The sequence below is a fragment of the Oxyura jamaicensis genome, chromosome Z (genome assembly GCF_011077185.1).
Source record: "Oxyura jamaicensis isolate SHBP4307 breed ruddy duck chromosome Z, BPBGC_Ojam_1.0, whole genome shotgun sequence".
Lineage (NCBI taxonomy): Eukaryota > Metazoa > Chordata > Aves > Anseriformes > Anatidae > Oxyura > Oxyura jamaicensis.
In genome coordinates, this window is record NC_048926.1 from 61,588,304 (window position 1) to 61,615,415 (window position 27,112).

At 39.9% G+C, this 27,112-nt stretch overlaps 1 protein-coding gene across 3 annotated transcripts in view; it reads right to left on the reverse strand.

The window, feature by feature from the left end:
• MCC (MCC regulator of WNT signaling pathway) overlaps positions 1-27,112 on the reverse strand; it is a 171,516-nt gene that overhangs the window by 44,807 nt on the left and 99,597 nt on the right. For all 3 annotated transcript variants that reach the window (XM_035310944.1, XM_035310945.1, XM_035310946.1), the window contains 5 exons: positions 25,470-25,583; positions 18,074-18,216; positions 10,092-10,228; positions 6,916-7,079; positions 2,247-2,453 (listed from right to left, as the gene is read on the reverse strand). In XM_035310944.1, coding sequence (XP_035166835.1) covers positions 2,247-2,453; positions 6,916-7,079; positions 10,092-10,228; positions 18,074-18,216; positions 25,470-25,583 — 765 coding nt within the window. The remainder of the gene's footprint in view (positions 1-2,246; positions 2,454-6,915; positions 7,080-10,091; positions 10,229-18,073; positions 18,217-25,469; positions 25,584-27,112) is intronic.

The following is a 27,112-nucleotide window of genomic DNA, read 5'->3' on the forward strand; positions in this document are numbered from 1 at the left end:
TGCACAAATTTCATAATACAGCCAGCAGTTGTGTAGCTCCACACATGCTTGGGTCACTGGGAATTCGAGCAGAGTCTGACCAATTCAAGCATTATCCACATACACAGAATTAGACAGCATTTTCTTAATCTAATCCAGTCCTCTGCTATTGATGGCAAACAGACAAAATACTACAGTTTTGTGCAGAGATACTAAATCAAACACTAGAATTAAACAGCTGTATTAACCAGGAGAAATAAAAACATTTTTTTTTTGGTTTTGTTTTACTTTAGATACCTTCCTAATGTCCTGGCTTTGACAGGTTTCTGTACAGTCATATGTTCCATCATACAAACATATATTTAATATTTTTAAACTCCTTACTGTTTCTTCAGAACCACAATCCTCTTGTCTGTTAGACACTCCATAGTTTAATTTCTACCTACTAGCCTAACATAGTCGTGGATAGTTTATATTCATCTTTTCCTGTTCCACTTCTGTCCCTAAACTTGAACAGCCATTAGCTCCCATTGTTACTTGCTTTCTCCAGCACTTGAAAAGAGAAATCAAATTCAGATTTTGCTTAGCCAGGTTAAAGAACACAATCTTTTAGTCACTTCTACAAATAAGCTGACCATTTTTAAGACAATCTTCTACATCTGTTCGCCGATTTAAACTGGATCTTTTTAAGCGTAAGAGATAAGAACGACATAAATTATTACAGATCAGATCTCACCACTCTTCACACAAAGTGCAGCAGTCTTTCCATTCTCTGCTGGAAATACCTAATCTGGTACATCATAGGTTTGCATTTTCCTTCATGCATCAATGGCTCATTCACAAGCTGATCCCTGAGGGTACAAACATCAATTCTGCACCCCCTCCCCATCCCCCCTTTAAATTTATTTTAACTGAGGAGATCCTGGTTGTCATTATAAATTCATTATCAATCTTTTAAACCCATGAACTTCTACTCCACACTTCTCAAAACGTAATCCTTTTTATATTAATTCTATCCTCAGAGGCATCAATTCTTTTCTTGTATGATATCCCATTACTGATCTACATCACCTCTAGTACCAATATCTGCATTTCTCTAAGTAAATTTCACAAGCACACACTTCTGTTCTTTTCTCCCCACTCTCTGCAAAACTCCTACCATGTGCATAAATACTACTTCCCTAGTTCAAGGTGGTACTGCCTCTATTTGAAAAGAAGTGTCAGTCTAAAATCCGTCCAAAAATGTCAGGACTGAAAAGTATTTGCACTTATGGTATATAATAGAAATGCATTTTACAAAAAAAAATTGGAAATGGTTTTGCTTTATGTAACTTAGTATTAAGAGAGGCTAGAGTTTTGCAAGGGAAATTTGTGTCTTGGTATCTGAAAATTTGAAGTCTCACACAATGCAGCTCCATGCTAAAATGATACCGTCACTACAGAACTATGTTGTTTCAGAAACACGGTATTTGCATAAAGGTTTGCTCTGCTGCCACTAGGTAAAGAGCAACACGTCCTGTAATTGTGAGAAGGTACAGTGGTCTAAATTGTTACCCAAACTAAGCATGAATTTTAAACAGCCATATTTTGATAGAAAAATTATTTGTTATCTTGCTAAAACTCTGCAGATATAACAGGGACAAAGTTAAATTATTATAAAAGTAACAGACGTTAGGGTCATGTTATCTTGATCTTTCTTTTCTGTAAACAAACTTCCAGTTTTCTTACTTAAGACTTTACATGAAGCACAAAGCTGTTATCTGAAATAGCAGCACCATAAAACTTAGGGAAACAAAACATGGCTGGGACTACACATTGTTCTGTTCAGAGAATTATTACCCAGTGACAGGAGTCCTGTTCTTTTTCTTTCTCCTAATCACAAATTGAATTCCCATCAAATACAAAGCAATATTTGTTGTTTACAGGAAAAAACATGCCTCACAGGAAAATTCACTAAATGAACATCTGCTTTCTCTATAGACGAATTACATATGCTCCACTGGAGATGAATATCAGAATTCCTGCTTTCTGACTTCAGGTTGTTGTACACCTTGGCTATTCCTCATATACTCTTTTTCAATAATGTTCAGTTTTGTCCTCACTCTGTCATTTGTATATTTCAGCTTTAAAACCCGAACACCCTTAAGTCAGCACAGGAAGCACCACGGAAGGGACACTTGCTCTGATGACAACATTGCACAGACTGGTTTTCCCCTGTAAGAAGAAGTGATCATCTATGCAGTGTTCAGACAGTCGTAAGGTCTTACCCTTCTACGCAATCTGTCTCTCTCTTCACGAATAGCGTTCATGGTGGCCTTGGTCCTGTTCAGCTCCTCCTCTTTGCTGCACAGCATGGCAGTGAGGCTCTCATTCTCTTCCCGCAAGCCAGCAAGCTCCTTTTCCCATCGAGATCTCTCTTCAGACAGATTTGGATAAAGGTCACGTCCCAGTACACCCTCGATCTCTTCTACTGTCTGCAAAAATACAGTCATCAAAAAAGAGAAAGAAGGAATTATGATTGAACAAGACTGATGATACACAGCGCAGAAGTGTGTAACAAACAGCTATATAATTATGAGCACACACCCAGTCCCACAACACCATTAGTTTCCTTCTCTTGTTTGGTATTAGGAACAATAATTTTATTAAAATATTTTGTACTGACCAACACCAAAGCCAAGGGATGTTTTTGGTGCAAAACGGCTTTATTACTTTTGTAATACCCACAATGACAGCAGTCCCTGTTAATTTAATCTCTAAACATTTTAAAACAACTTAATGACTACTTGCTATCGGTAAGCACTGTGCTTGTTGCTTCCCTGCCTGGTTAACAGGCAGAAAGAAGCTCTGTCCATACCCTGTGGTGGCATGTGAAGGGCACGGGGCCTTTCTTAACACTCTACCAACTCCACACAAAGGGCAAGGAACAGAGTACAGAACAGAGAACTCTTTTTTCCCATGTCCCTGAGCATATTATCTCCTGGAGAGGACAGAGAAATAAAACAGACATTGGCTAGGCTTACACAGTACCCAAAGATTTTACAGCCCTCCTCCTGTCTAAAATAGGCTGGGTTACTGTGGGACTTAAAGCCTTTTAGGATGTTCTGTGCCATTCCCTCATTCACAGCTATGACTTGCAGGCACCATTCCACACAGAAGAGACGGAGTTCCCCTGGCTGGAACTGACCTTCATGCACACACCACTAGCAAGTCAACGCTGCCATGCATAAACTTTAAGTCAGACTGATCATTCAATGTCTTAAAATTGCTTAACACTCAGGTAACTACTTCTAAGCAGTTCTTACACTATTATGCAGTTAACATATGCTGTACTTGCATTAAATTTATTAACTTATCCAGGACCTTTGCAAAAGTCAAAAAATCTCCAGTTGTTCCTTACAAGCTTTTGAATCTCTTTAAAATCAATCTGTATTACATGGTAACAAGAGACATGGAAAGTAAATGAACATATGACATTAGAAGCAACCTAGAAGTTTCATTTCATTGGACATTCCAGTAATACATTATAGCTAAAACCTCTACTTTTAAGTGTAATATGTAAGATAAACAAGTCGTATACCGAGGTAAAAATAGCCCATTTAACTGTTTTATACAAAAAGAATTTGATTTTATTTATAACAAAAATGACTAAAAGTTCATGTCCTTAACTAGGGAGGGAATAAAAGGTCCAACTAGAGTACAGCTGAAAAGGACAAGCCATGTTTAAAACAGCACTGTTTTTTTCTGCAAGAAATACTCCCAGTATTTTCAGCAGTGTGACACTACGTTGACAGATTAGTGACATATCATTATTTGTCCATAACAATGAAAAGATGGTCATTTATTGTTTTCAATCCATTAATGTTAAATACTTCTTGGGTATAGCGAAATTCCTTAGCAGTAATGAAAAAACACTCATAGAAGAGGAAAAAATACCTACTTCCATCAACCAACTCAAGGTTGGACTCTGTGGAAAAAGTAGGGACAAAGCTTTTGCAGTCAGGCTCAGTTTATTCTTTTAAATCATATTTCATCTCTCCCCCAAAAAACTGCTGTACATTTAGTCTAATAAATATAAAATCCAGTTGACAGAATATCTAAAACATAATTCTATTTACATATTTAGTAGTAAGCTTCAATTTATTTTCTACAGAACAATATGATGCATCATCTCTATAAGACAAAAGATGCCACAGTCCTTCCCTGTATTAATTCCACCTGTACCTACTGGTCTCAAACAAGGTAACTGGTCTCAACACAACATGATGGGGTGTTCAAGTTCTAAATAAGCACCTGCTAATTAATCTTACAACACGAGGAAAAGCTTTGTAATGGCAGGAGCATTCTCTCTTTATGATGCCAGATTTATTTTCAAGAGAGCCTCTTTGTTGCTGTCTTCTCCACTCCCTTTCACCCCCAAACCTCCTCTCCTCTTTCATGCACTTCCCCTGTTGTTCCCTCTCCTTGAATTACAGACTGATTTCATGGACTGCATTACATGTGATGTTTTGAGCACAGGGCAGGAAGTCATATCGCGGTAATTCTAGTGTTGTCTCTGACACTGTCATCAGTACTCTCAGGAGCAGTATTCTTACAAGAGGTGTTGTGTTATGCACATGATGTTAGATGAATCAGCCAGCAAGTATCAGGCTTAAAAGATGCAGAAAAGCAGCACTTCTTCACAAGGCCTAACTCAATGGTAGAACTTACTATTCCTAGCAGAATTTATGGAGGCCAATAATTTAGATGGGTCCAAAAACCATCAGAAACAAGCGTAGAGGAAAATTACACTCAGGACTATTAAACTCAAAGACAACCTCTCTGGCTCAAGATGTTCCTAAATGCACTTGGTGGAAGCATCTATGAAGGAAGAAGGATAAGGACATACTGTGAATGTCCTGTTTCATGCAGGTTTTCCATTGACATCTCCTGCCAGACAGATGCATTTTTGGTTCAACCCAGACAGCTGTTTTCATGTTTTAAGTAGATAATGTTTAGAAATATTTACAACTTTTTGAATCACTGGTTTGTTAGTAGTTGGTATCTGCTTCTGGGTCTGATAGTAATTTGCTCTTCAAAACATCTGAAACATTAAGCAGCATATTCTGTGGAAATTTTCTAAAACAAATGATAGCTGTGTAACTGTCTAGTTTATCAGACAATCTGCTCATTTCAAGGTCTTCTTGTTCATTGTCGGGCAGAAACGTGAAGTAGCTAGGGTCACATGACTTGCAGAAATAAACAATAAAACTTACCAGGATGAGCCTTAAAAAAAAAGACACAACAATGAAATCTAACCATTAAAGCAAAAGGATAAAGATTCAAAACATTTAAAAGGAACAGCCCATCAATGAAGAGAAGAGCCAACAGTCAAAGCACATGACAGAATGTTCCAGTTTTGCATTCATGATTCCATCTGTTTTAAAAGTGTCTCAGTTCTCTATCTGAGGAAGCAGGAAAGGAGAAACAACTTGCAGCCATGGATGTAGCTGCAGACGAGGGCTCTACATGTTGGTGTTGCTGTATTAAGAACGTTAGTGACATGCTTCCCTAGCTCACAATCTGAGCATGACAGTCTTATCTTCTTGAAAGGTTAACATCCTTTGCATGCTATCACTTGTCTAACACAAACAATTGCAGGCTCTGCAGCACAGGCAGTGGGGAAAAACATTCCCCTCCCATGGCCCAAAAATGGCTATGAGATTCTGTGAAAAGAGAAAGACTATATTTTGTACCAGGAAGAAGCTGTGAACAGTTACTCAGAACAATAAGTTTCATTGCAGTTAATTTGAATCAACAGTAAATAATGTGCCTAAAACAAAAAGCTAGAGAGGAACACTTATGGCAGCTATTTCGGCTTTTTAACTGAATCCTCTTCCTGAGACAGTTCCCGCCTCTTCTTAGTTCAGATACCTCTGGGGACTATACAAGGACCCATCTCTACCTGTTTTTCAAGATCCACAATCTCTCCCTTTCTGAGTACAGACTGAGAACACTTAATCCTAAAACTCCAGAAAATGCTGGATAACATTCAAAGTATTGATCCTAATCTTCTGAGACACTCAAATAAGCTGCTTTAAGACCATTCCCAAGAGATCCAGGAGTCAGTCTGTCTCTCTCATACATACCCATTCTCCAAACTGCTACTCAGCATTGATTTCTTTATAGGCAATTATATTCCTCAGGCACCACCAGGAGCAGAGGAGACTTATCCCAGTAGCACACCAAAGGCCTACCTCAGCAGTTCAGAGTGGTCACAAACCTCCCCACTTCAAGAGCAAAGTGTGAATACAATTGTTCTTATATAACTGAGTCGCTGATCTTTTCCACCTGACACAATATTAAACTTGTTCATCTCTTCCTCCACATGTACCAAGTATCCTAATACGTGTCCTACCAGGCATTCCTTTTTATTATTCTGTTATATGCATAATAAAAACAAGACATCCAAGTATCAGTTGAACTATCTGTTCCCCATTAAAATTAATATACCACAACATGTTTTGTTTTAAATACTAGTTTTATATTTTAAGGCAGCAAAGTCACAACTTGTGTACAGTTCATGGCATTTTACCTTCAAGTTTCAGCAAGTATTGCATGCTGTACTTTCAGTTACCAGTCATTAACTATCTGTGTGACCTTGGGAAAGTAACCTTCAGAAAGTAAATTAACTGATGAGCGTCCTAATTTCTCTTATCTCTGAAATGAGTGTAAGACAGATACTTTCCCGTTTAGAGACTGAAAGCCTATTAGTAGCTCCTCCTGTGCCTCAGATAATTTGGTGTAAAACAGGTGTACTACTACCTATCCCACACATAAAATGAACTAGAGTTGATTTCTGTGATGCACTTTGATTTGAGAAGTGCTGTTTCTACAGAATATTATCATGTCTCATGCAACACACACAACACATTTAGAGCATAATGTTACTGTTACCTTAATGGCTAAATCACAATGTTCACTGGCAGTAGTGAGCTGTTCAATGTGTCTGTCCACCTCTGCCACCGATAAACTGCAGCTGCTCTTCTTCCTCCCACAGACAACATTTTCCAGACCTGTCAGCACCCTTTGCAGTTCTGAATTCAAGTCACTACAGTTATCTAGAACAAAACAAAACAAAACAAGCATGTTACATTGCAACAATAAGTGACTCAATTAAAGAACAAACTCTCGCCCATCAAGTGTAGAACAGCTAAGGCTCCTTTTGTTAAAAGTATGTCCTGATAATCTGACTTTTTTTCCGCACCAACTGATCAGCTTAAATACTACATCAACTGAAATCACGAGTTACCTCCAATCTTACAAGTAACACTCCCCCTACTTATCCACAGTGTTCACTCACAGCTCAGAAACATTTTTTCGGAGGACAAACTGTTAAGATTTACAATTTAAAATCTAAATTAATAATTACAATTTTAAAATTTAATCTTAAATGTTATGTTACACCATTTCCATTCTGTTCTTCTTTTTGCTATTCATGGCCTACTATCCTGATTTGATTACCCTCAAAGGTTTTTCTCCGTGAATTCAACAAGTCTTCTGCCCGGTACATTCGGATGTGACGTGATGATGCTCACATTCTGGTGATAGATAGCAGTAGTTTCTATGGCAGACATGGTGGAATTCACTCTTAGGCTCTCTTTCAAACATGATGGTTGGTATTTCTGCCTTACTAGTTAAGAGGTTGCAATAACGAGTAGTGCAACAAGTGACAGCAGTGCATCATCAGTTCCTATACGTTATTAAAAACAGTGGCACTCTTGCTGCAGGGTGTTATTCCTACACTACTGCTCCAAGCATTCTGCTACAGCCAGAATCTCCTAATATGAGCCTCATGGATGGGGTACTTAACGGGGCATAAAGGAGTCTGGTACTGACTATATCTGAACTTTAATAGACTGGAGACATCAGATTATTTTAGACTGCCTTAAAAACTCTTCACATGAGAGAAGTCTAAATAAAAGAGGTCAGATGAAAGGATGAGGTGAAATTAAAAAACTGTAAACTCGTTACAAAAAATATACATCCACAGCGTAATGCATATAAACATGAACCTACTGCTGACTAAAAGAAAAGAACGTATAATGAATTCATCACAGTATCATATAATAAATAGGAACAGGCAACATGCAGGCAAAACTCCATTCTTGAAGTCATATTTACTAGTTTCTGACTAACAGCCACCTGTCTGTTTTAAGAATACCAAAAATCCCTTTAGAGTAACACATATTTATGAGTGGCATATACCGTGCAGGATGTTTAATGGTAAAAATATCTATTTCATTTTCTCGAATTCCTTTGTTTACATCTTATATAGCACACTTCGTCATTTGAACGAACAACGTTCACAAAAGGCTTTGTATGCCGAGTTTTGCTCCTACAGCAACATTTTTTTTTCCCCAGAAAACAAGGGCTTACAGTAACGAGGGACCTCCATTACCCAGGAAATCAGAACAACCTGATCACAACCTCTGCAAGACATACTGAGGAGTATTCATAGTTCTAGCTCTTGCTGTTTGATTGCCTGTAGCAATTGAGCAACATATCCAAATACATTAGTGTATCATGACATGTTACATTTTTATTAAGTCATTGATGCTCATTCTGTTAGGTCAGTAAGCAAGGCTATGCACAGTTATTAGATACGATTCTATGATTCTAAAATATAAGGATATTTGCATGCATGCACACACAAAAAGGATTAATTTTCAAAGGAACAGTGAAACAAAAGTCAGTCTGTCCTCACGTCAATTCCTCTAAAAGGTACTAAAGTTCTCAATAATAAATTGCACTGCTCCAAACAACTGGAAACTCTTCTACTACAGTGTCCTATGTATTGAAGCAAAATATTGTATATTACATGATAACAAAGTCCCTTGTAGCATTAATAGCTTGATATTTAAGGTTCACCAAGTTCTGAAACAAGGCTTAAAACTGCTGTTTTCAATTATTTCCTAAAATACTACTCGTGTACACTATCACACACTGAAGCTCTCATGCACCAGTCTGGTTTACCCAGGGAAGAAAAGGAAGATCTTTCCTCTTCTTTCCTAAGAGTCATAAGCTCTCCTGAACAGACTGCTCCATTTGAGACTCTGTAGCTATTCTACATAAAGGCACAGAGGTTGTTTCATAGTCACATAGTCATATAAGCTCACAGTCATGGAGAAGTTCCAGCATTTGCTTTGATTAACACAGCCTTGATTTATTTATTTCCTCAACAAATGTTTTGATTGGCATTTCACAGGCTATGATGTACTTCTCCTACAAGGATGTCTTTCTGCTATGACAAGGCACCACTGAGATCTTGACAAACTAGAGGACTGGACAATTACCAACTGTATAAAGTTCAACAAGAGCAAGCGCCACATTCTGCAGCTGTGCTGGGGCAACCCTGGCTGTACATACACATACAGCCTGGGGGACAAGAGACTGGAGAGCAGCCCTGTGGAAAGGGATCTGGGGTTCCTGGTAGACATGCAAGTTGGACATCAGTCAGCAGTGACTGGCATGGCTAGCCGGTCAAGGGAAGGGATTGTCCCACTTTGCTCTACACTGGCACGGCCTCACTTCGAGCACTGTGTGCAGTTTGGGGTGCTACAGTATAAGAAGGACATAAAACTATTAGAGAGTGTCCAAAGGAGGACTACAAAGATGGTGAAGGGAGGGCAAGATGTCTGAGGAGTGGCTGAAGTCCCTTGGTTTGCTCAGCCCAGAGCAGAGGCTGAGGGGAGGCCTCATGGCGGCCTGCAGCTCCCTCACGAGGGGAGCGGAGGGGCAGGCGCTGAGCTCTGCTCTCTGGGGACAGCGACAGGACCCGAGGGCACGGCATGGAGCTGGGACAGGGGAGGGTCAGGCTGGGGGTTAGGGAAAGGTTCTGCACCCAGACTGAGGTTGGGTACTGGGACAGGCTCTGCAGGACAGTAGTCATGGCACCGAGCCTGCTGGATTTCAATGAAGCACATGGACAACGCTGTCAGAAATATGGGTTTGAGTTTTTGGGTGGTCCTGTGTGGAGCCAGGAATTGGACTAGATGATCCTTGTGGAACCCTTCCAACTCAGGATCTTGTATGGTTCTGTGGTTCTGTGTCTCTTAAGAAGCATCACTCACCCATGTCTGCAGTGACCATGGTGGACTGATTCTCTGGTACAGAAACAGAATTCTGGTCCATGCTGCGTGAGTCTTCGTTAACTTCATGCTGGCTTTGGCTGAGCTCTGACCGCAGCTCTGAATACTCATCTTCCTCCCTGCATGAGAGAGCAAAGGCAGAAATAAAATCCTCTGAGGAGATATGCAACTCTGTGACACTTATTTCAGACCTGTAAACCGAGCCACAGGATACAATCCACACCAATTTAATGGCATTTTGTCCAGCCATTAGCGAAAGGTTTATACCTGCAAAACAGCTTTCACCGTGCTGTACCTGTAACACAGGCCTGTAGCAGCTAACATCTAGTTTCCATTCCTTTACTCCCCTGTTCGTTATTACTCCAGAACACCATACAATGAAACAAGGAGTGGAACTGAGTGCAAGTAAGAACATGTGCAAGGACTCAGACTGCTCCGCCATAACTCACCAGCTGGCCATTTTTAATGAGCACAAGTGGCTTTTTGATCCCAAAGTGGACTGGCAATAACTGATTTCGGTCTCTTTCTCCGTTTGAGGACGCCATCACCTTATATGCAAAGCAAGCCTATACATGCACATACCTGAATATGCGTACTGAATTCTCGTGGGGACAGGTGGGTTTTTATTTTCATTTCTCGAAAGGAAGAGAACAGATAAGTGAGTACAAAACTGAACTGCTGGAGTTGTTGGAAAACAAAAAGCCTCAATTACCTGGGTTTTAAGCTATTTGTCAAGATGGTTCTACCCAAATCATTTAGGACACAGAAGACTTTAGCTAAAGCTAATGAGCTTAAAAATTAGGTCTTTTCCCTCCTGTCTCCACAGGAAGAGTTCAAAGCGCTGGGAAAAAAGATAAGTAAATGAATAATAGCTTTGCCTGAGACCATTTGTGAACACTTGCTGATTGGACTAAAAAAAAATCTGTAGTGATTGTTTTGATGTTAAAGTGTATAGTTAAAACACAAGACAAACACCAGTTTATCCTTGTGTTGAGCCCCTCTGACAAGCAGGCGAACAGCCATCATTTTGTTACCCTTTAAATCAAATGCAGAAATGTATTCTGCTGCAGTTTGAGCAGAACAGTGGATAAGAAACCTAGCATGAGAATAGAACTGTCTGCTATTTCTTTCTGGTTCCAAATCCAAAGAGCTATCTCAGGATCTGCACCTGGGAGGGGCATCTGTTCTGTAAGATTTCTGTGTGTATGCTACATAGTGATGAGTGTTTGATGCAGAAATACTGCAGTATTTCCCCTGGAGGTTTGTCAGGATTTGCCAGGGAGAATAGCAGAGAAGACAGCCCATGAATACATGGAACACTAACAGAAAAAAAGTCTGCTCTCAAAGTAGCAGAGATGACAATTTATGAATCAGGCCAACTCAAAAAAACGCATGTCAGCTTGCTTGCCAAGCAGTGTTTTCTAAGGTACTGAAATGTAATTATTACAGCAGTGAGTATGCTCTTCTACCTCTTACATTTGCTTCAGTTCAAAAAAAATCAGACGGTATCAGAAGCACTTATTAAACAAAAATGCAGGTCAGCTGGTTAAAGTTAAGATTTAGATCAAAGAAAGGTCTTTTAGGTACTACGCAACACATGTTTAAGAAAGTGTGAAAACTAAATCATGAATAGCAGGAGTTAAAACAGTGTAATGAAGACACATAAGTGTGAGTTAATGTTCCATGAATAAGTTTATTATTAGCCAAAGCAGAGGCCAACAATAACTAGCTTTAGACAAAAACCAATTACCACATACTCAAACAGTTGCACTTTTTTTTGGTTTGAACATAATTCATTTTTTCACTTATGTCAGCCTTCTCTACAATTATTCCTACATTTTCAAACCTGAATTACCTCTATAAATAGATAAAAGGCTGTACTGATCATAAAACAATGCCTGCTGCACACGAACAATAATAATTTCTCACCACACTCATTTTAGCTCTCATTGCTTAGACTTCCTGTTTAAAATCCACCATAGCTTTGTTTAGCTAGCCCTAGTTGTGTTTTTTTTTTTATTCTTCCTTTTTTTTTTTCTTTTTCCTTTTTTTTTCCCCAGTTTAAAACACCCTCAGTATCTTGGGGCACTTGAAAAGTATGTCATGTGGCAGGACTCACACCTTTCTGAGGACACAAGTCAGAAGCCAGTTTTTTAATGAATTAATGCTTCTAAGACCTCACCAGTAAATCAGAAGTCCATCTCTGTTAAAGCAACAGCAAGGTCAGGTGGTGTCTCCACCACCAGCCTTGCACATGGCAGACTGAGGACTAAAAATGCAAGGGGGAATTTGAGGACAAAGAAGTACCACAAACAGAAATTCTGTGTTTAAAACTGAAGTTGTCAGTATCAGAAGATACTGTTTGAGATCCCCCTTCCTCCAGAACAGGCACTGGAAATACCAGGCTTTTTACAGTTGCCAACTACCCACTGAACTCCTGCACCACCACCTATAAGAGGTGGAGTTTTCACGGGAACCTTCTTGCTTCTTTTCCTCCTGCCATCAGCTAGGGCCTGGCTGGAATAAGCAGATATTTGTTCTCTGCCTTGAAGGTGCCCCGCTGCTGAAATGCCATGGTGAGCTGGAGACAATTAAGATCAGACCAAGCTGTCCTGAGCACAGAGCAGCCTGGGTTCAATGTTGGAACAAAAAAGTGTCTTTTGCAGGTACATCTTAACTTCTTTCCTCACATTAGGTGAAATCCAGGATCACAACTACTGGACAGCTGTAGAGAAAAACTCGAACAAATATCAAATGTGTGAAAAAGCGTATTTTCAGCATCTTTTCACACGACTGCAGAATTCTACCACAGTCCTGGTGAGGTGCACATTCTTGTCACAGCTGCAAACACTGGACAGTTTCACACTTCAGGTGCCAGCAGGTTTTTTTGCCATCATTTTACTGAACAAATATTTTTAAAGCATTCTAAGACCCCCACATAGAAAATACTACAGGTGTGTGAGCACCGCAACCCAGAGATTGGCTGCTCCCTGTGTATACACACTTGAGGTCCGTCTGAACTAGCTCACATGTGAACAAAGAGCAAGACACTTGAGACAATGTGGGAGTCAATCACTCAAGGCAGGTGGGGCTGGGGCTATCACACATGCATTGCTATTCCAGCCTGGAGAGGAGAAGGCTCCAGGGAGACCTTAGGCCTCACAGTACCTAAAGGGGGCCTACAGGAAAGCTGGGGAGGGACTCTGTGTCAGGGAGTGTGGTGACAGGACAAGGGGGAAGGGCTTTAAACTAAAAGAGGGTAGATTTAGATTAGATATAAGGAATAAATGTTTCACTCAGAGGATGGTGAGGCACTGGCACAGGCTAGTCAGAGAGGCTGTGGATGCTCCATCCCTGGATGTTCAAGATCAGGCTGGATGAGGCTTTGGGCAACCTGGTCTGGTGGGAGGTGTCCCTGCCCATGGCAGGGGGGTGGAACTGGGTGGGCTTTAAGCTCCCTTCCAACCCAAACCATGCTACAATCCTGTGGTTCTATGACTCAATTTGAACTGAGTCTCAGTAGCTTCCACCTAGCACATTTTAGAAGCAAGAATCACACATCTAGGTCATTGTGTAGATATGACTGAGTGCCTCGTGCTATTTCCTGTGACGCTGTAGTCTGCTCATTCTCCTTCCTCATTAACTCTACGACAAACTACTTTCTGAATATGTTTTATTGCAGATTAAAAGCTATAGCCTGAACAAATGGTTTTCCAGCAATGGGTTACAAACTTCTTAAAGATTGTTTCAAATAACCTTTAGCAGGCATCAATAAACCAAGGAGTATTTGTCCATTTCATACAGACTATTATGTTTAAGAGTTGCACAGATGTATCCAAACAGTCACTAGCTCAGAACTAAAAGCAATTTGATCTCTACACTTTATTCTTTTTTCTGACCTTCAAGGTGACACCTAAGGAAGACAGTCATAGGCCAATTCTGCATAACTGGATTGCAGATGATTTTCCCAGTCAGACTCAGTATTAAGGAAAAAAGAGATGAGTTTGAATGAATATAAGGCAATACTCAAAACTTGTGAAGTCAGTTAATATTCACCTTAAATGTAGACGTAATTCCAAATTAGTACACTACTTCATAATTTGTAAATCCTTGCTATGCTTCAGAGTTATCAGGATGTGTCCTTTATATCCAAACATTTAAAATATGACTCTGAAACTGGAAAGACTCATTTGATTGGCTTTGCTATCTTGCATGTTGTACACAACTTGAGAGAAAAAGGAAGTAAGCATACACCTAGTCAAAGGACAGAAAAACTATGGGCGTAAAAACATTCTTGTACAAACTGAAACAGAAGTAGGGGTAACACCGCTACTTGCACCCAGCCGACAGGGTTCCAACCTAGCACTGCTCAGTGAAAGACAGTGACCTTGAAAGAAGCTGGCTAAACGTGCTCAGCACCTTCCCTGCACAAACATCACAAGACTCTTCCATGCAGCAGTCTTGCTTGGAGCCCTGCCAAAGCCTGTGACTTAAGATTGAAAACAATCTTAAACAATATGCTAGCCACATCCTCCTACTCTCTTCTGAATAATGTAGACAAGAACAGCGAGACAATGTCACCCAGTTTTGATTTTCCAAGAACAAACAGAGCCAAGGTCTAGGTCTCTGGACTGCTCAAACAAAAAAGCATGCTCATGCCAGTTGACCACTTCTTTACAGTTCTTTTGCCCCCCAACTTCTTGAGCAGACAGTGGGTAAATTCTGCAGTGTCAGACACTGGGAACCAGGCAAGCAAGAGGTTTTTCTCTATGAACAGTGTAAATATAGTCACCTCTCTTTTAGCTTTAATATGAAGTCAGTTACAGCCATGAAACAACTTTTTTATTTTTATTTATTTTTTAAATGAGGCTGGGCTTCCAAGCCAGCTGAGCTGTCCAGAGCAGCAGCAGGGAGATGAGACAACTGCAGATCAATGTTGGCTTGCTCCCACAGCCATGGTGACCTCATTTTTGTTAGGAATGCTGGAAGAATGCAGTGCAAAAGCAGCAACTAATTTAATGTGACCACACACATGGAACACGCTGTACCAAAAAATGGCTAACAAACCTAGAACAACCCTGGAAACTTATAACAAATACTCACACAATATTATTGTCACTAAGATTAGCACATCAAATATGCCTGGGAAGATGCACAGGCACCTTAAGCTTTTAAACCATGTGAGCAAGAGACATCACACTACAAGCTAAGTGAAACGGACAGACATTGAAAGGGGAAAAAAAATGAGGGGGGCTGTGAAGGAAGAAGGAGAGGGAAAGAGTATCTCTGAATGGAGACTACTAACCAGTTTATACAGCATTACAGAACTCCTGAGGCTGTTGCAATACCTCGTTCAGACTTCAAACACTCGGTTCTGTTTATCTTGTACCTACTTTCTGAGAGTATTATTCACATTCAGAACAACAATTACAAATTTATAAATACCAGAGCTTCAGGAGGAGAGTTGAATACTCTCCATGAAACTCTGCTATCTTCTGATCAGTTCCAGAATGCTTCTGTTTATTGAAAAGAACCATTAAGAATGTCATAAAGCAGCAGTACACCAAGCTACATGTTAGCTTATATTTGCATCCTAAAAACAATGCAGGGAAGTACTGAACAATCTCTGTGTTAGCATGGGAGAGACAGTTATCTGCGTTGTTCTGCAGCTAAGGTTAACTCAAGAAATTGCTTTTAGAAACCCTAAATCTTGCGATATCACAAGCAAAGCCTCCTCTCAGTTGTACCTGCAGGTGTCCTAGCATCATACGAAGATCTCAGAACTAAAATCCCTCCTGCATTCTGATGTAGCAAGAGAGTGTAAGTGCTAAGGCCCAGGAACGGCCGTGTTGTTCCAGCTCTGGGGCTCACACTACCGAGGGCCAAGGGTGGAGTGCTGTGAGTCACACCGGTCCCAGCAGCGATGGCAATTACACCACCCTTGCTCTGTGGGATGGAACAGATTCTTAAGGGTGATGCAAGGAAGATCCCACGGTGAATTTACAGAAAGTCACAGCAGGAATTGTTAGTTTTACTCCTTTCAGCTGTTGTTACAAACTATATGACGTCTCTCCAACTCTACCTCTCCTTGCCATTTTAGGAGAAATATCCTCCTCTGTTCTCGAAACACTAAGCTACTGGCCAGCCAAGGAAAACAAGGCACTCCAATCTATAAAACAAACAAAAAACCACTAACTTCATAAATACACTTTTCTTGCTAGTAAAACAAGAAACAAAAAATCAAAACAGGTGGCCTCCTAGCTGTCTGAACAAAGGAGCTTTCATATGGTGAGACTAAACAGGTGGGGCACCACAGTGCTTCGGTATTTGCTACAGCAGTATTTTTCTGATGCCTTCGAATGCCTGCTCCCCAGAGGGACAGCAACTGCATTTCTCAGGAGAAGCAGCCTGCACTTCATATCAAATGCAGTTCCTATGCCTCACTTTACTGTGCATGCCATAGCTCCCTTGTTTATGCCACGGACAAACACTCTCAGTATCCACCCAGTCCCAATACTTTGCAATCAATATATAATTTGGCCTTTAGCTTACCACAGAGACTCCAATCAAAAAAATCTTACAGCTTCTATGTATGATCTTCCTTAATTCTCACAGAGTTTTTCCTGCTATTCAAGAAAAAAAAAAAAAAAAAGGCCAATGCAGCTCTCATACTTCTCACATTTCATTTTTCAATCAGCCTTTGCAACTGGTAAAGTTTTACCAGAGAGGACGGTGAATTGGGCAGCCAGTCGCATGCTAAAAAGCAAATGCAAAACAAAATGAATGGAAATTTTGCATGCAGAGGTATCAAGTGTGTATGAACAAGGGAGTCACTGGGATTTTTTTTCAGAGACGTGTCATCAGTTTAGAAAATCCTTACTTGAAAAATGTCACCATTATTGTTACCAGTTACAACCATCACGGAGCATCCAGTATTTATTTTCTTAAATAATATTAACATCAGATCATTCTACTACTGCTTTTATAAAAGTACATGCATGATGATAGTTTTTCTTATTTATGGTACACCATTTTTTTTTCTTCTTGCATATACATTTTTTTATAAAAGATTAAATGAGCAATTGTAACAACAATGCCTTGTATTAACAGCAATGTTTACAAGGAAAAATTAAATGAAACAAGTATCACAAAGCATGCACCTAGTAAGCAGGAAAAACTCAAAATTTGCTACACAGAACTCAGAATTTGCTATGTGGATCACGTAAGCTCCACCTACAAAGGTGTCAACTGTTATTGGATGTTCTCTAGAAAATCCATAGATTCTAGTGGTTTACCTGCATCCCCCCCCCCCAGCTCATCTTTTAACAAGCTCCTTTCTTCCTTTAGTCCAAGTGAGGAAAAATAATTGTTTTCCTGCAGTCAAATATAAAGTTTATTTTAAAACAGTAACAAGTAATGACCAAGCTTTGCTGCTTGACCAACAGCCAACAGAATGATCTATAGGAGCTGGACTCGCGGGTCCCTTCCAACTTGGGATATTCTGTGATTCTATGATCATTCTGTGGTTTGTCACAAATACTAGTACAAGTAAATACAAAACTACTGAATTCCATTTGAGACATATTTCTCATCACAAGTGATTTGGCTTATCTTATCTATAGGATGCCACAGAAAAAAGTCGAAAGCTGAGCTGCAGATTGGTTGGCTACATCTTCCTTTATGCACTATGGCTATCACTTATCTTGTCTCTTGGTATATATATTAAGCTAAAAGAATATTTAGATGGCACAGTGCAGTTTGTTGCAGTGCTCATTAGGGTGAGCAGAGCACTTTTGAGCCTTGGATGATACTCTACAAACCTTAATTATGGGCAGCTATTTAGCACCAGTTGTAACATGCTGAGCTACCTCAAAGTCATGATCAACTTATATTTACAGCGTAATTCACACCATGCTTTCCATGATTCTTGCACGTGGTCCAGAGTTTCCAGGGGCTTTCCCTACCTTATTGTTGTTCCCTGCAGTCGATCGATCTTCTTATTTAATTCAGCAATGATACTGTGCAGCTCTGTGATTCGCTCCTCGTAGCGTAGCGTTGTTCGCTCTTGCACATCTTCGTGCTCTCTCATGAGGTGGGATTGTTCACACTAAAGCAGAGAAGCAGAAAACAGAAAGGGTCTTATGACTGGCTGCACAGGGATCAAATGTAAGGCAGAAATGCACAGCATTGTATGGTCTTCTTACCCATCAAACCAAAAACCCATAGCAACAAAAAAGGACAATATTGACGGGTACATAAAGGTATGTAATTAACAAATTTTTAGGAGACAGAAAACTATGCGGTGTACTTTCATTATTATTTTTTTTCTAAACATATCCAACAGTTGCCCTTCTAGCTTGAACAAAACCCATCGTTTTTAACTCAGAACAGCTACCAATATACCAGCTTTGAATCCATGAGATTAACGATGCATCAAGAAACCTCAGAGGCCTTCCCAACACTGAATATGTGAATTAGAACAAATCCTAAGGCAGAAACCACATTATTACAAAGAAGAGCAACCACACTTCAAGGTTATGACTTCTCCAGTAAGAATATTTGCTGTTATTACCCTTTAAGGTACCTTTGCACATTTTCCTTATTAAAATCCCCTATAATAAAATGCTTATTATAAACAATTAAGTTGCTGTACTTCTGGTTGTTTTTTTTTTTTAAATGCATCATGAAATACTACATTTTCTTTCCAACCAAGTATTATTTCCAGCCTCTCTGGCTTACTCTTCTCGCCAGCAGACGCTCTACTGCAATTACGGCCTCTCAGTAATGCATGTTGATTGAAGTTATGCTTTGTAGTGACTGGAAAGAGCAATACATCTAGCCTTTTGCTTCTGACCCCCTGCAGGAAACAGCACAATGGCATGTACTGTGCTGCAAACAAGAGAAAAACTCACAAACAAACTGATAGTACAAAAAACAGGTTTGTTAACTGAAGAGCTGAAACAGATGATCCTAAAAGCAATTCTAAAGGCTACAAATTCATAGTAGTGTATGAAGTCCTCTAACATAATTGCACCAAAACTTGTTTTTTCCAGATAAAATAACATTTTTCTTTACAGTCATTAATAAAATTTATTTCAATATTTTTTAACTTGTGGAAATATGCACATTGCAAGGTTGTAGTTCCAGACATTAGAGTACCCTTCCACAGACTACAAGAAAATGTTAAGTTTCTTCGGGAGTCTTGAATCAAAAGCAATTTCACCAAGACAGAGTACGTCTTCACGCTGAGGAGGACAGCAAGGGTTAAATTTTAGAAGACTGGTAATGTTCACTAGGCTTTTAAGACTTCATGCTGACAACTGACATGCATATTATTATAACTCTTATTGTAGGATCATTCAAGAATTTACTTCTCAGGTTTCCATATTGTAACACTGTATCTGGCTGAATTACTAAAACTGCTTCCAAAGTGCAACAGTAACAGAGAAAATGTTTAACTAAAAAAAATAAAATTTTTAAGTACAATAAAGAGTTGCTTGTTCTTCCTTTCTAAATCTACATTTCCTGATAAATGCTGAGGTCCACAAACGCTAGTTAAGCATTTTCCACTTTTTTTTTTTTTCTTTTAAACCAAGGATGTTTTGGATGGAGTGTGTAATAATTATTTTCAGACAATAAATAAAACGCTTATCACAACAATTTTTATCTTTTTAAGCTCTGCACTGAAAAGCAGAATTTGTTTATCTTGACTGAAGATATATGGACTCCTGCTAATGGACCTCAGCCACATTACCAGACCTGCTTTCTGTTTTTTCCAGCCATTTCACAGTCACCATTTTTCAGGATAACTGTAATTTAGTGACATGACATACATTGTGAACAACCAGCAGTCTGGCAATATAAAGACAGCAGTTTTAGATTTTTTTTTTTTTTTTAAAAAAAAGGCCTCTTGGATTATCTTGGGCAAAAGTAACTTGAAAAGGTAGAAAGAAACCCCTGGGAGAGATAGGACATGATGCTAAGAAGGACTGCTGTGTCTTGGAGGAGGGTACAGGGTCATGTGTAATAAATTATGGTTAGTCGTGACAAGTCTCAACTGAAAATGGGTTTACATCCATATAATGGAAATACAATTCAGTATGAATCCCAAAATGCAGCAATGCAAAATTCTTATGGTTATACAGTATTGCTCCTTATTATTGCTCATTTATCTCAAGGCTTGAAAGTGAAAAGAAACAAATGCATCTCTTGTTATCTATCCATTACTAAAGTTTTATTTATTTATTTTTTCCTGTGATACTCAGCCTGTTCATCACTCTTCAGTTTCTGTGTCTTTTGAGTATCAGAACAATGATCTCACACCTCTTAGATTATGATCTCACACAATCTCTTAGATTATAATTTATTTGCATATGTCAATCACAAAGTTTTTAAGGCAAATACCTTACACCCTTTTCCTCATCCCTCTTCCAGCCTCGTACTTAAGTTCTGACCAAAACATTAAGGGCTCTAATTCTTTGAGAATGCAAATACAGGGATAATCCACTAAGAAGCTGCAAAAGATGAGTGATTGCTGAGGTCAGGAGAAAAGTTTCCAGCACAGTTTTCTATGTGAGTGACCTTTGGCTGGTTTTTGGTACAGACAAAAAAGGTTATTTCAATTATGGAATAAATTAACGATGCCTGGAAAGACCTTTGTCTGACCTCCTGATGCTGGGAAACAACCACAAAAGCGAGAAGAGTATGCGAGGAAAGGAAAACAAGAGAAAATATTTAAATCCAGGGATATTGTTGCAACACGATGCTACTGTCCCCTAATATACACAAATTTCACAAGACACAGTGCAGACCTTTGTGTTAAATTTGCAATGCTCAGTCAGAGGACAAAAAAAAAAAAAAAAAAAAGAAAAAGAAGCACCAGAAGCACCAGCCGTGGTGCTAGGCTAACAGATTTCCTGAGTGCCTCTGGCCCTGCACAGACACAAACACTGGCTACAGCATTATTCAGGAAGAATACAAGTCATCACCTGAATTAGCCACAATGACAAACCTGTCTAACGGGCTCACAGGAACTAGAAATCTTTACTCAAGTAATACAGCATTTTAATTTAAGAGGAGTGGCAGATATTAAAGTGGCAATCAATTCATCTAATTTTAAGTATAAACACACATCCACTGTGCCAAAACCTCAATCATGAACACATACACGGTCAGAATTAATTACTTTGTGGTTTATTCAGTGTATACTTAAGGTGGAAAAAGAATACAAGAAAACAGGGCTAATCCGCATGCGATGAAGACATCACACAACAGAATCAGTTTTTTGAGAAACTGATTTTTCCCATGAAGAGTGCATGCGTGCAGAACATTAGTTTTATTCTCATACTGAAGTTCTGCTGTCCATCCTATATTGTGAAAAACTGGAAGGAATTGTAACTGCAGTAATGGAACCGACTGCTCCTCTCACAAAGGATCCAGAACATTGCAGCCGAGTATTTGTTACTCTGTGTCTAGGGCTCTTATGAAATTCTGAAATTACTAGGAATGAGTGAAGAGAACAGAATTACCTTGTGAAAGAAGATGAAAGGATAAGTGAGGTGTAGTAAGTGAATTGTTTGTTGTTGCTGTATTTACTGAAACTGTCAGTGTGTTTCTCAATTCCACAGTCCTACCATAAAACTGTAGAGCTGTTACAGACCAACTGCGGTAGGTGACGAAGCACCAAATAATCACAGTGGGACAGGGAAGGAGAAAAGGAAGAACCAAAGGAAGAAAATGTGTGGCTCGAGATACAAATCGCTCAGTAAGCGAAGGTGAAGGGGACTATTAAATGTGATGCAGCCTCTTGCTCAGGAAGTTCACGCATTGTTGATGGTGGAAAGGTAGGGATGGACACACAAAGAACAGCAACCCTATATGTATTTCTTGTGCTCCCCTTCAGACATCTACTATCCATCACTATCAGAGCCAGGACTCCAGGACAGACAGCACCTGCAGAAAGCACTACTTTTGTTCTCATAACCACAGAAAGATTTGGGAAGATGACATTAGCTGTGGTTGACCACTGCTTCACAGCAAGCTTCATCCAGAAGATCAGTCTGGTACCAAACCGTACAACAATACAGATGCAAGAAGGTCTGCTGTCTTGTGGAAATAATACCAGGTGTAGACAAATGCTCTGGCAGGGTCTCCACAGACTGCAGTTGTGGAAATGAGCTCTACCATACTACAACAACCATCAATCAGTTACATCCTTTATAAAAATTTTAAGCACAAGCTATCCAACTATCTTTCTTAAACCTTTTTCATCTCTATTACATGAATTGTGGCTCCCCAAATCACCTCCCTTCTGCAGACCACGAATCCTTTCTTCCAAAGCATTTCATATGCCTCGGGAAACGATGGGAAAGATGTTACCAAAAATGTGGTTCAGGAACCGTTTGTATCACTTAGCACGCTTTTAGCATGCCAGCTGAAAGGAAACACTCTGCTTTCATAAGTATAGCCCCTGTGTAGAAGTGAGATTTTAATGCTAGCACAGCCAGCTCCTGAAAACAGTTATGCAGAACCTCAAACACTTCTTACCTAATTTATGCCTTCTGAACCTCTAGTTCATACTAGTGAGGAAGAAATGCATCAGCCAGAGGTGATAGGGGAGAAAATGACACACATAATATGATATGAATATGGAGAAATCTCTGTGGATTAGGAGGATTAGAGCAAAAAAATAGGTTATGTAGAGCTCCTGCTGGAAAAAGCAAGTGATGAAGTTAGAAAAAGAAGAAAAGGTAAGGTGGGACATCAGAGTCACTCAGCGCTTAAACATCACCAACTTACTGAATATATAAGCTGCCCTTGATGAATGACTTTAAAGACTATTTAAACAACTGTTTAAAATGACTATGTAAAAAATGACCATTTCAAAATTTGTCACGCTCCAGTCTTCTTTTAAAAGCCCTCAAGTGGGTAGAAGTGAAATGCTAAAACATTTAGAACTATATAAAAATCATTTAAAAGTGTTTTTTTCTTTCCAAAACACAACTGTGACAAAGTCTGTCAGCAGCCACAAATGTAGCGTTACAGAGCACCTTTTAGACATTCCAGATGTCCCTGTCATTTCTGTAGCCAACAGATAATCACCACCGTACAACCAATGAGCTCAGTCGTCCATTCCCCTAAAATTTCTCTATTCCCATCAGCATTCCTCTTCAGCCCCACTCCCACAGCTTTACAGTTTTCCTTTTAGATGTGCACACAGAGGTATTTATTTCAGCACGGAGAAAGGTGCAGCAGAAGCACACCAGACTTCTGAAAGGCCAGATATTCGGATTTAATGATATCCATAGCTCAGGTGGCAGTCACCCCTATTGTCATGTTTACAACCACACAGCCCAAGATGATGGAAAAAACCCTCAGCTTTACAAATTTGTCACTACATGCATGCACAGTTAGTAACCAACCAAAGGAAAACACTAAACAATCTCATGCTAACAGAGCACGGTTAACCATCAATACGGATTAACCATTGCATGGGAGCACCTAGAATCATAGCACGGCTCGGGTTGGGGGGGACTTCAAGGATCATAGAGTTCCAACCCCCCTGGCATGGGCAGGGACACCTCCCACCGGATCAGGTTGCTCAGGGCCTTATCTAACCTTGAACACCTCCAGGGATGATGGGGCATCCACAGCCTCTCTCAGCAACCTGTGCCAGTGCCTCACCACCTCTGAGTGAAGGAGGGTACCTACAAGGTACTCTTCATTTGTTGAATTTTCATACACATTTTTTCATAAAGGCCTGAACCTAACAAAACTCTAGTTAGCACAAGACTCTGTAGAGTTATAAATAACAATGAAGTCAGTGTAGCCACGCAGAATAATAAAGATTGCTTAGGTAAGGGGGCCCCATCTGACTGTTTAATGACTGCCAAATGCAGCATTGTGCCAAGCTGTACCTCAGAAAGAGGGCTCTGCCTCAGAGAGCAGTTTAAGTTAGGAAAGGATCTCAAGAAAATAGCTGTTAAACGGTGTGTGTGACTCTGGCTCGTAGATCAAAAGGCATAAAGGGGATGTCAGTGTTTTTTACTTGTGTATGCTGCATTGATGAGACGGAATAAGGGTCTTGTTTACCAGCCTCAAAACCTTGAAGGTAGGTGAAAAAAATAATCAGGGAATGCAGACGAGGGTCCACACTGGAATGGGTTGCCCAGGAAACTGGTGGTGTCACCGTCCCTGGGGGTGTTCAAGGAAAGGTGGGACCTGGTGCGTAGGGACGTGGTTTAGACGGTGACATTGGTGGTAGGGTAATGGTTGGACCAGATGATCTTGGAGTTTTTTTCCAACCTTTATGATTCTGTGATTCTGTGTTTGAAGAACTGAAGTAAAAGCCTTAAAATTCAGACTGCTTGAACATTTCTAACTTTGGCTGGAGTTTAAGTAACACACAGATACAAGCCCCTACCAAAATGCCCTGAGTACTGAAGGCTGACCTTGCAGAAACTCCGAATGGCTGAGGTTGACAGAGACCTCTAGAGGTCACCTCTCCAACCCCACCCACTCACGGAGGGTCACTCACAGCAGGCTGCCCGAGACCTCCAGATGGCTTGTGAGTACTTCCAGGGATGGGGATTCTGCAGCCTCTCTGGGCAACAAATAAGATGGGATAATTTACAGGACAAAATGCTTTGTCTGGCTCTCTGATAGTGTAAATTAGTATATATTTTGCATTAGTTTTGAATTGTAAAGTACTTACAGAAGGTATTTGCCAGAATGACAGTACCTGAAAACAAGGATTTGTTCGTAGAAGTATTATTTTTTCCCTGTTTACATCTGGCTCTCTACGTTTATCCTAATCTTATTTTTTTTTAAGAGCTGAGAAGGCATTAGAACCCAGATATTACTCCTATTTAATCTCTTGACTTTCCACTGACTGCATTTTCCATAACAGATACATACAAACTCACTTACTAGAAGCTAGACTGAGGTCACTAATCGTTTCTCACATACCACCAAAGCACTGCAAATTGGCAATAGCTTTTGATCAGTGTTAATTTGTGCTATTTGAACATGCCCAAGACTGAAAGACTCTGTGATCAGTTACCTAAACCACTGAGAATTGCAATTTTTATTTTCCAAAATGCTTTGAAGCACACACCATTAAAAGAGGTTGTTTACGTTGGCTTCAAAACAAAATCAATCTAATTCTTTCTTGGTATTTTTTAAAAGAATGTCATCAGCACATAAAACTTAAAAGCCATGGCAACTATGTTTCTTACAGTCCTAAAATTCTTTTCACACAGGCATTATTTCATCCTTTCCCCACATACTATGCTCCTCTCTGTGGAACAAGAACAACACAAAACCAAGGACCATCTTCAAAATCTTGAACTATTAGCTCACCTGTGCTTTTGCCAATTTCTTTTCTAGCAGGTCACGCTCTCTTTCTGTTTGTTGTAGACGTTTATTAAGCTCCACTATGTCTCCCTTTAATGATGCCAGGGCTGCTAAATGAAGCTAAAAGACAAAAGGGAAAGAAACAAATTAACCAAGTCACAAGCCATTCAGCAGTACAATTTGAAAGAAGATACAGTATTTCACAGCAGCTACAACATCTGCAGATTTCTAAGAAGTTAATAGGAAGTTAGAATAATGGGAGTCAAAAAGCAAAGCACACACTACTAAACTCTCTTAACATGCAACTGTACTCTTGCGCTAGTTCACACATTCCTTCATCAGAAAACACATTACAAGGATAAACGCAATGCAGAGTAATTCAGCTGGAAATGTGCACCTCAGTTCTGGCACTAGTTTAATAGGAACTATCTCAAGCAAGCTTTGTATTGTAAAACCTTACAGTAAATGTCAACCCAGATTTGTAATATAAAAGAAGGTGTTCTGTGTTGTGATGTTTTCAGAGATAAAGAGGTTATCAGTGTGGCAAAGGGAACAACTCCATGCATAGGATTCAATTTAAATTTGCAATTACTGCTTATTCAACTTTGAGCGACTGCTTTATTGTTGTTTTCCTCAACCTCACCTCAGTGAGCTGCAATGATTCTAATCTAGTGAAGCCACACATTAAGAACGTGAACCGATTTTTGTTCTGCAATAGATTATTTCGATGGAAGATATCTATCTATGCTGAGCTCTGCTCTCTGGGGACAGCGACAGGACCCGAGGGAACGGCATGGAGCTGGGACAGGGAAGGGTCAGGCTGGGGGTTAGGGAAAGGTTCTGCACCCAGAGGGTGGTCGGGCACTGGGACAGGCTCCCCAGGGCAGTGGGCACAGCACCAAGAGGCTGGAGTTCAAGAAGCATATGGACAACACTCCCAGACACGAGGTCTGGTTTTTGGGTGGTCCTGTGTGGAGCCAGGAGTCAGACTCGATGATCCTTGTGGGTCCTTTCCTGCTCAGGATATGCTATGGTTCTATGATCCTATATTTAACTGATAGCATTTGGAAATACATAGGAAACTAGGATAAACAACACAACTAAGTTATGTTAGCTACCTAACTTAGAAATCAAGAACGATTCTTATTAAATAAACAATTACAATGCATTCACATTCTCTTTTGTCCTCAATATATCCCTCTCATTATTACAGCATAAGTAGCAGCTAGAATTCAACATTCGGTATTGACAACCACAACAGAACAGCCCAGGAGGAAAACGAGCCAATAACTCTGAAGCCTTTATCTGTAGCAGTAAAGAAACAACTCCAAGCCATGCTGGGTGTGAAAACTGAAGTGACCTTTCACGCTGAACCAAGCAACACAGCAAACCCTGCTCTGCTGCAAAGACTTGGACTGAAACACAAACCCTTTTTCTATCACTTCGTCTGACATTTTATTGGGTGGATCTCTTTTAAGTTATTTTTCTTCTTCCATTTCCAGACGATCTGCTAATGAGTCCCCTTTTTGTATCAGTTTACATTCACAATACCAAAAGCTGGCAAAGCCATACGTTTTCATGTACAGATGTGTGGAAGTAGTCACAACACAGAGAAGAGACTAGGTCAGTTAGCGATAACTCCTTCACGC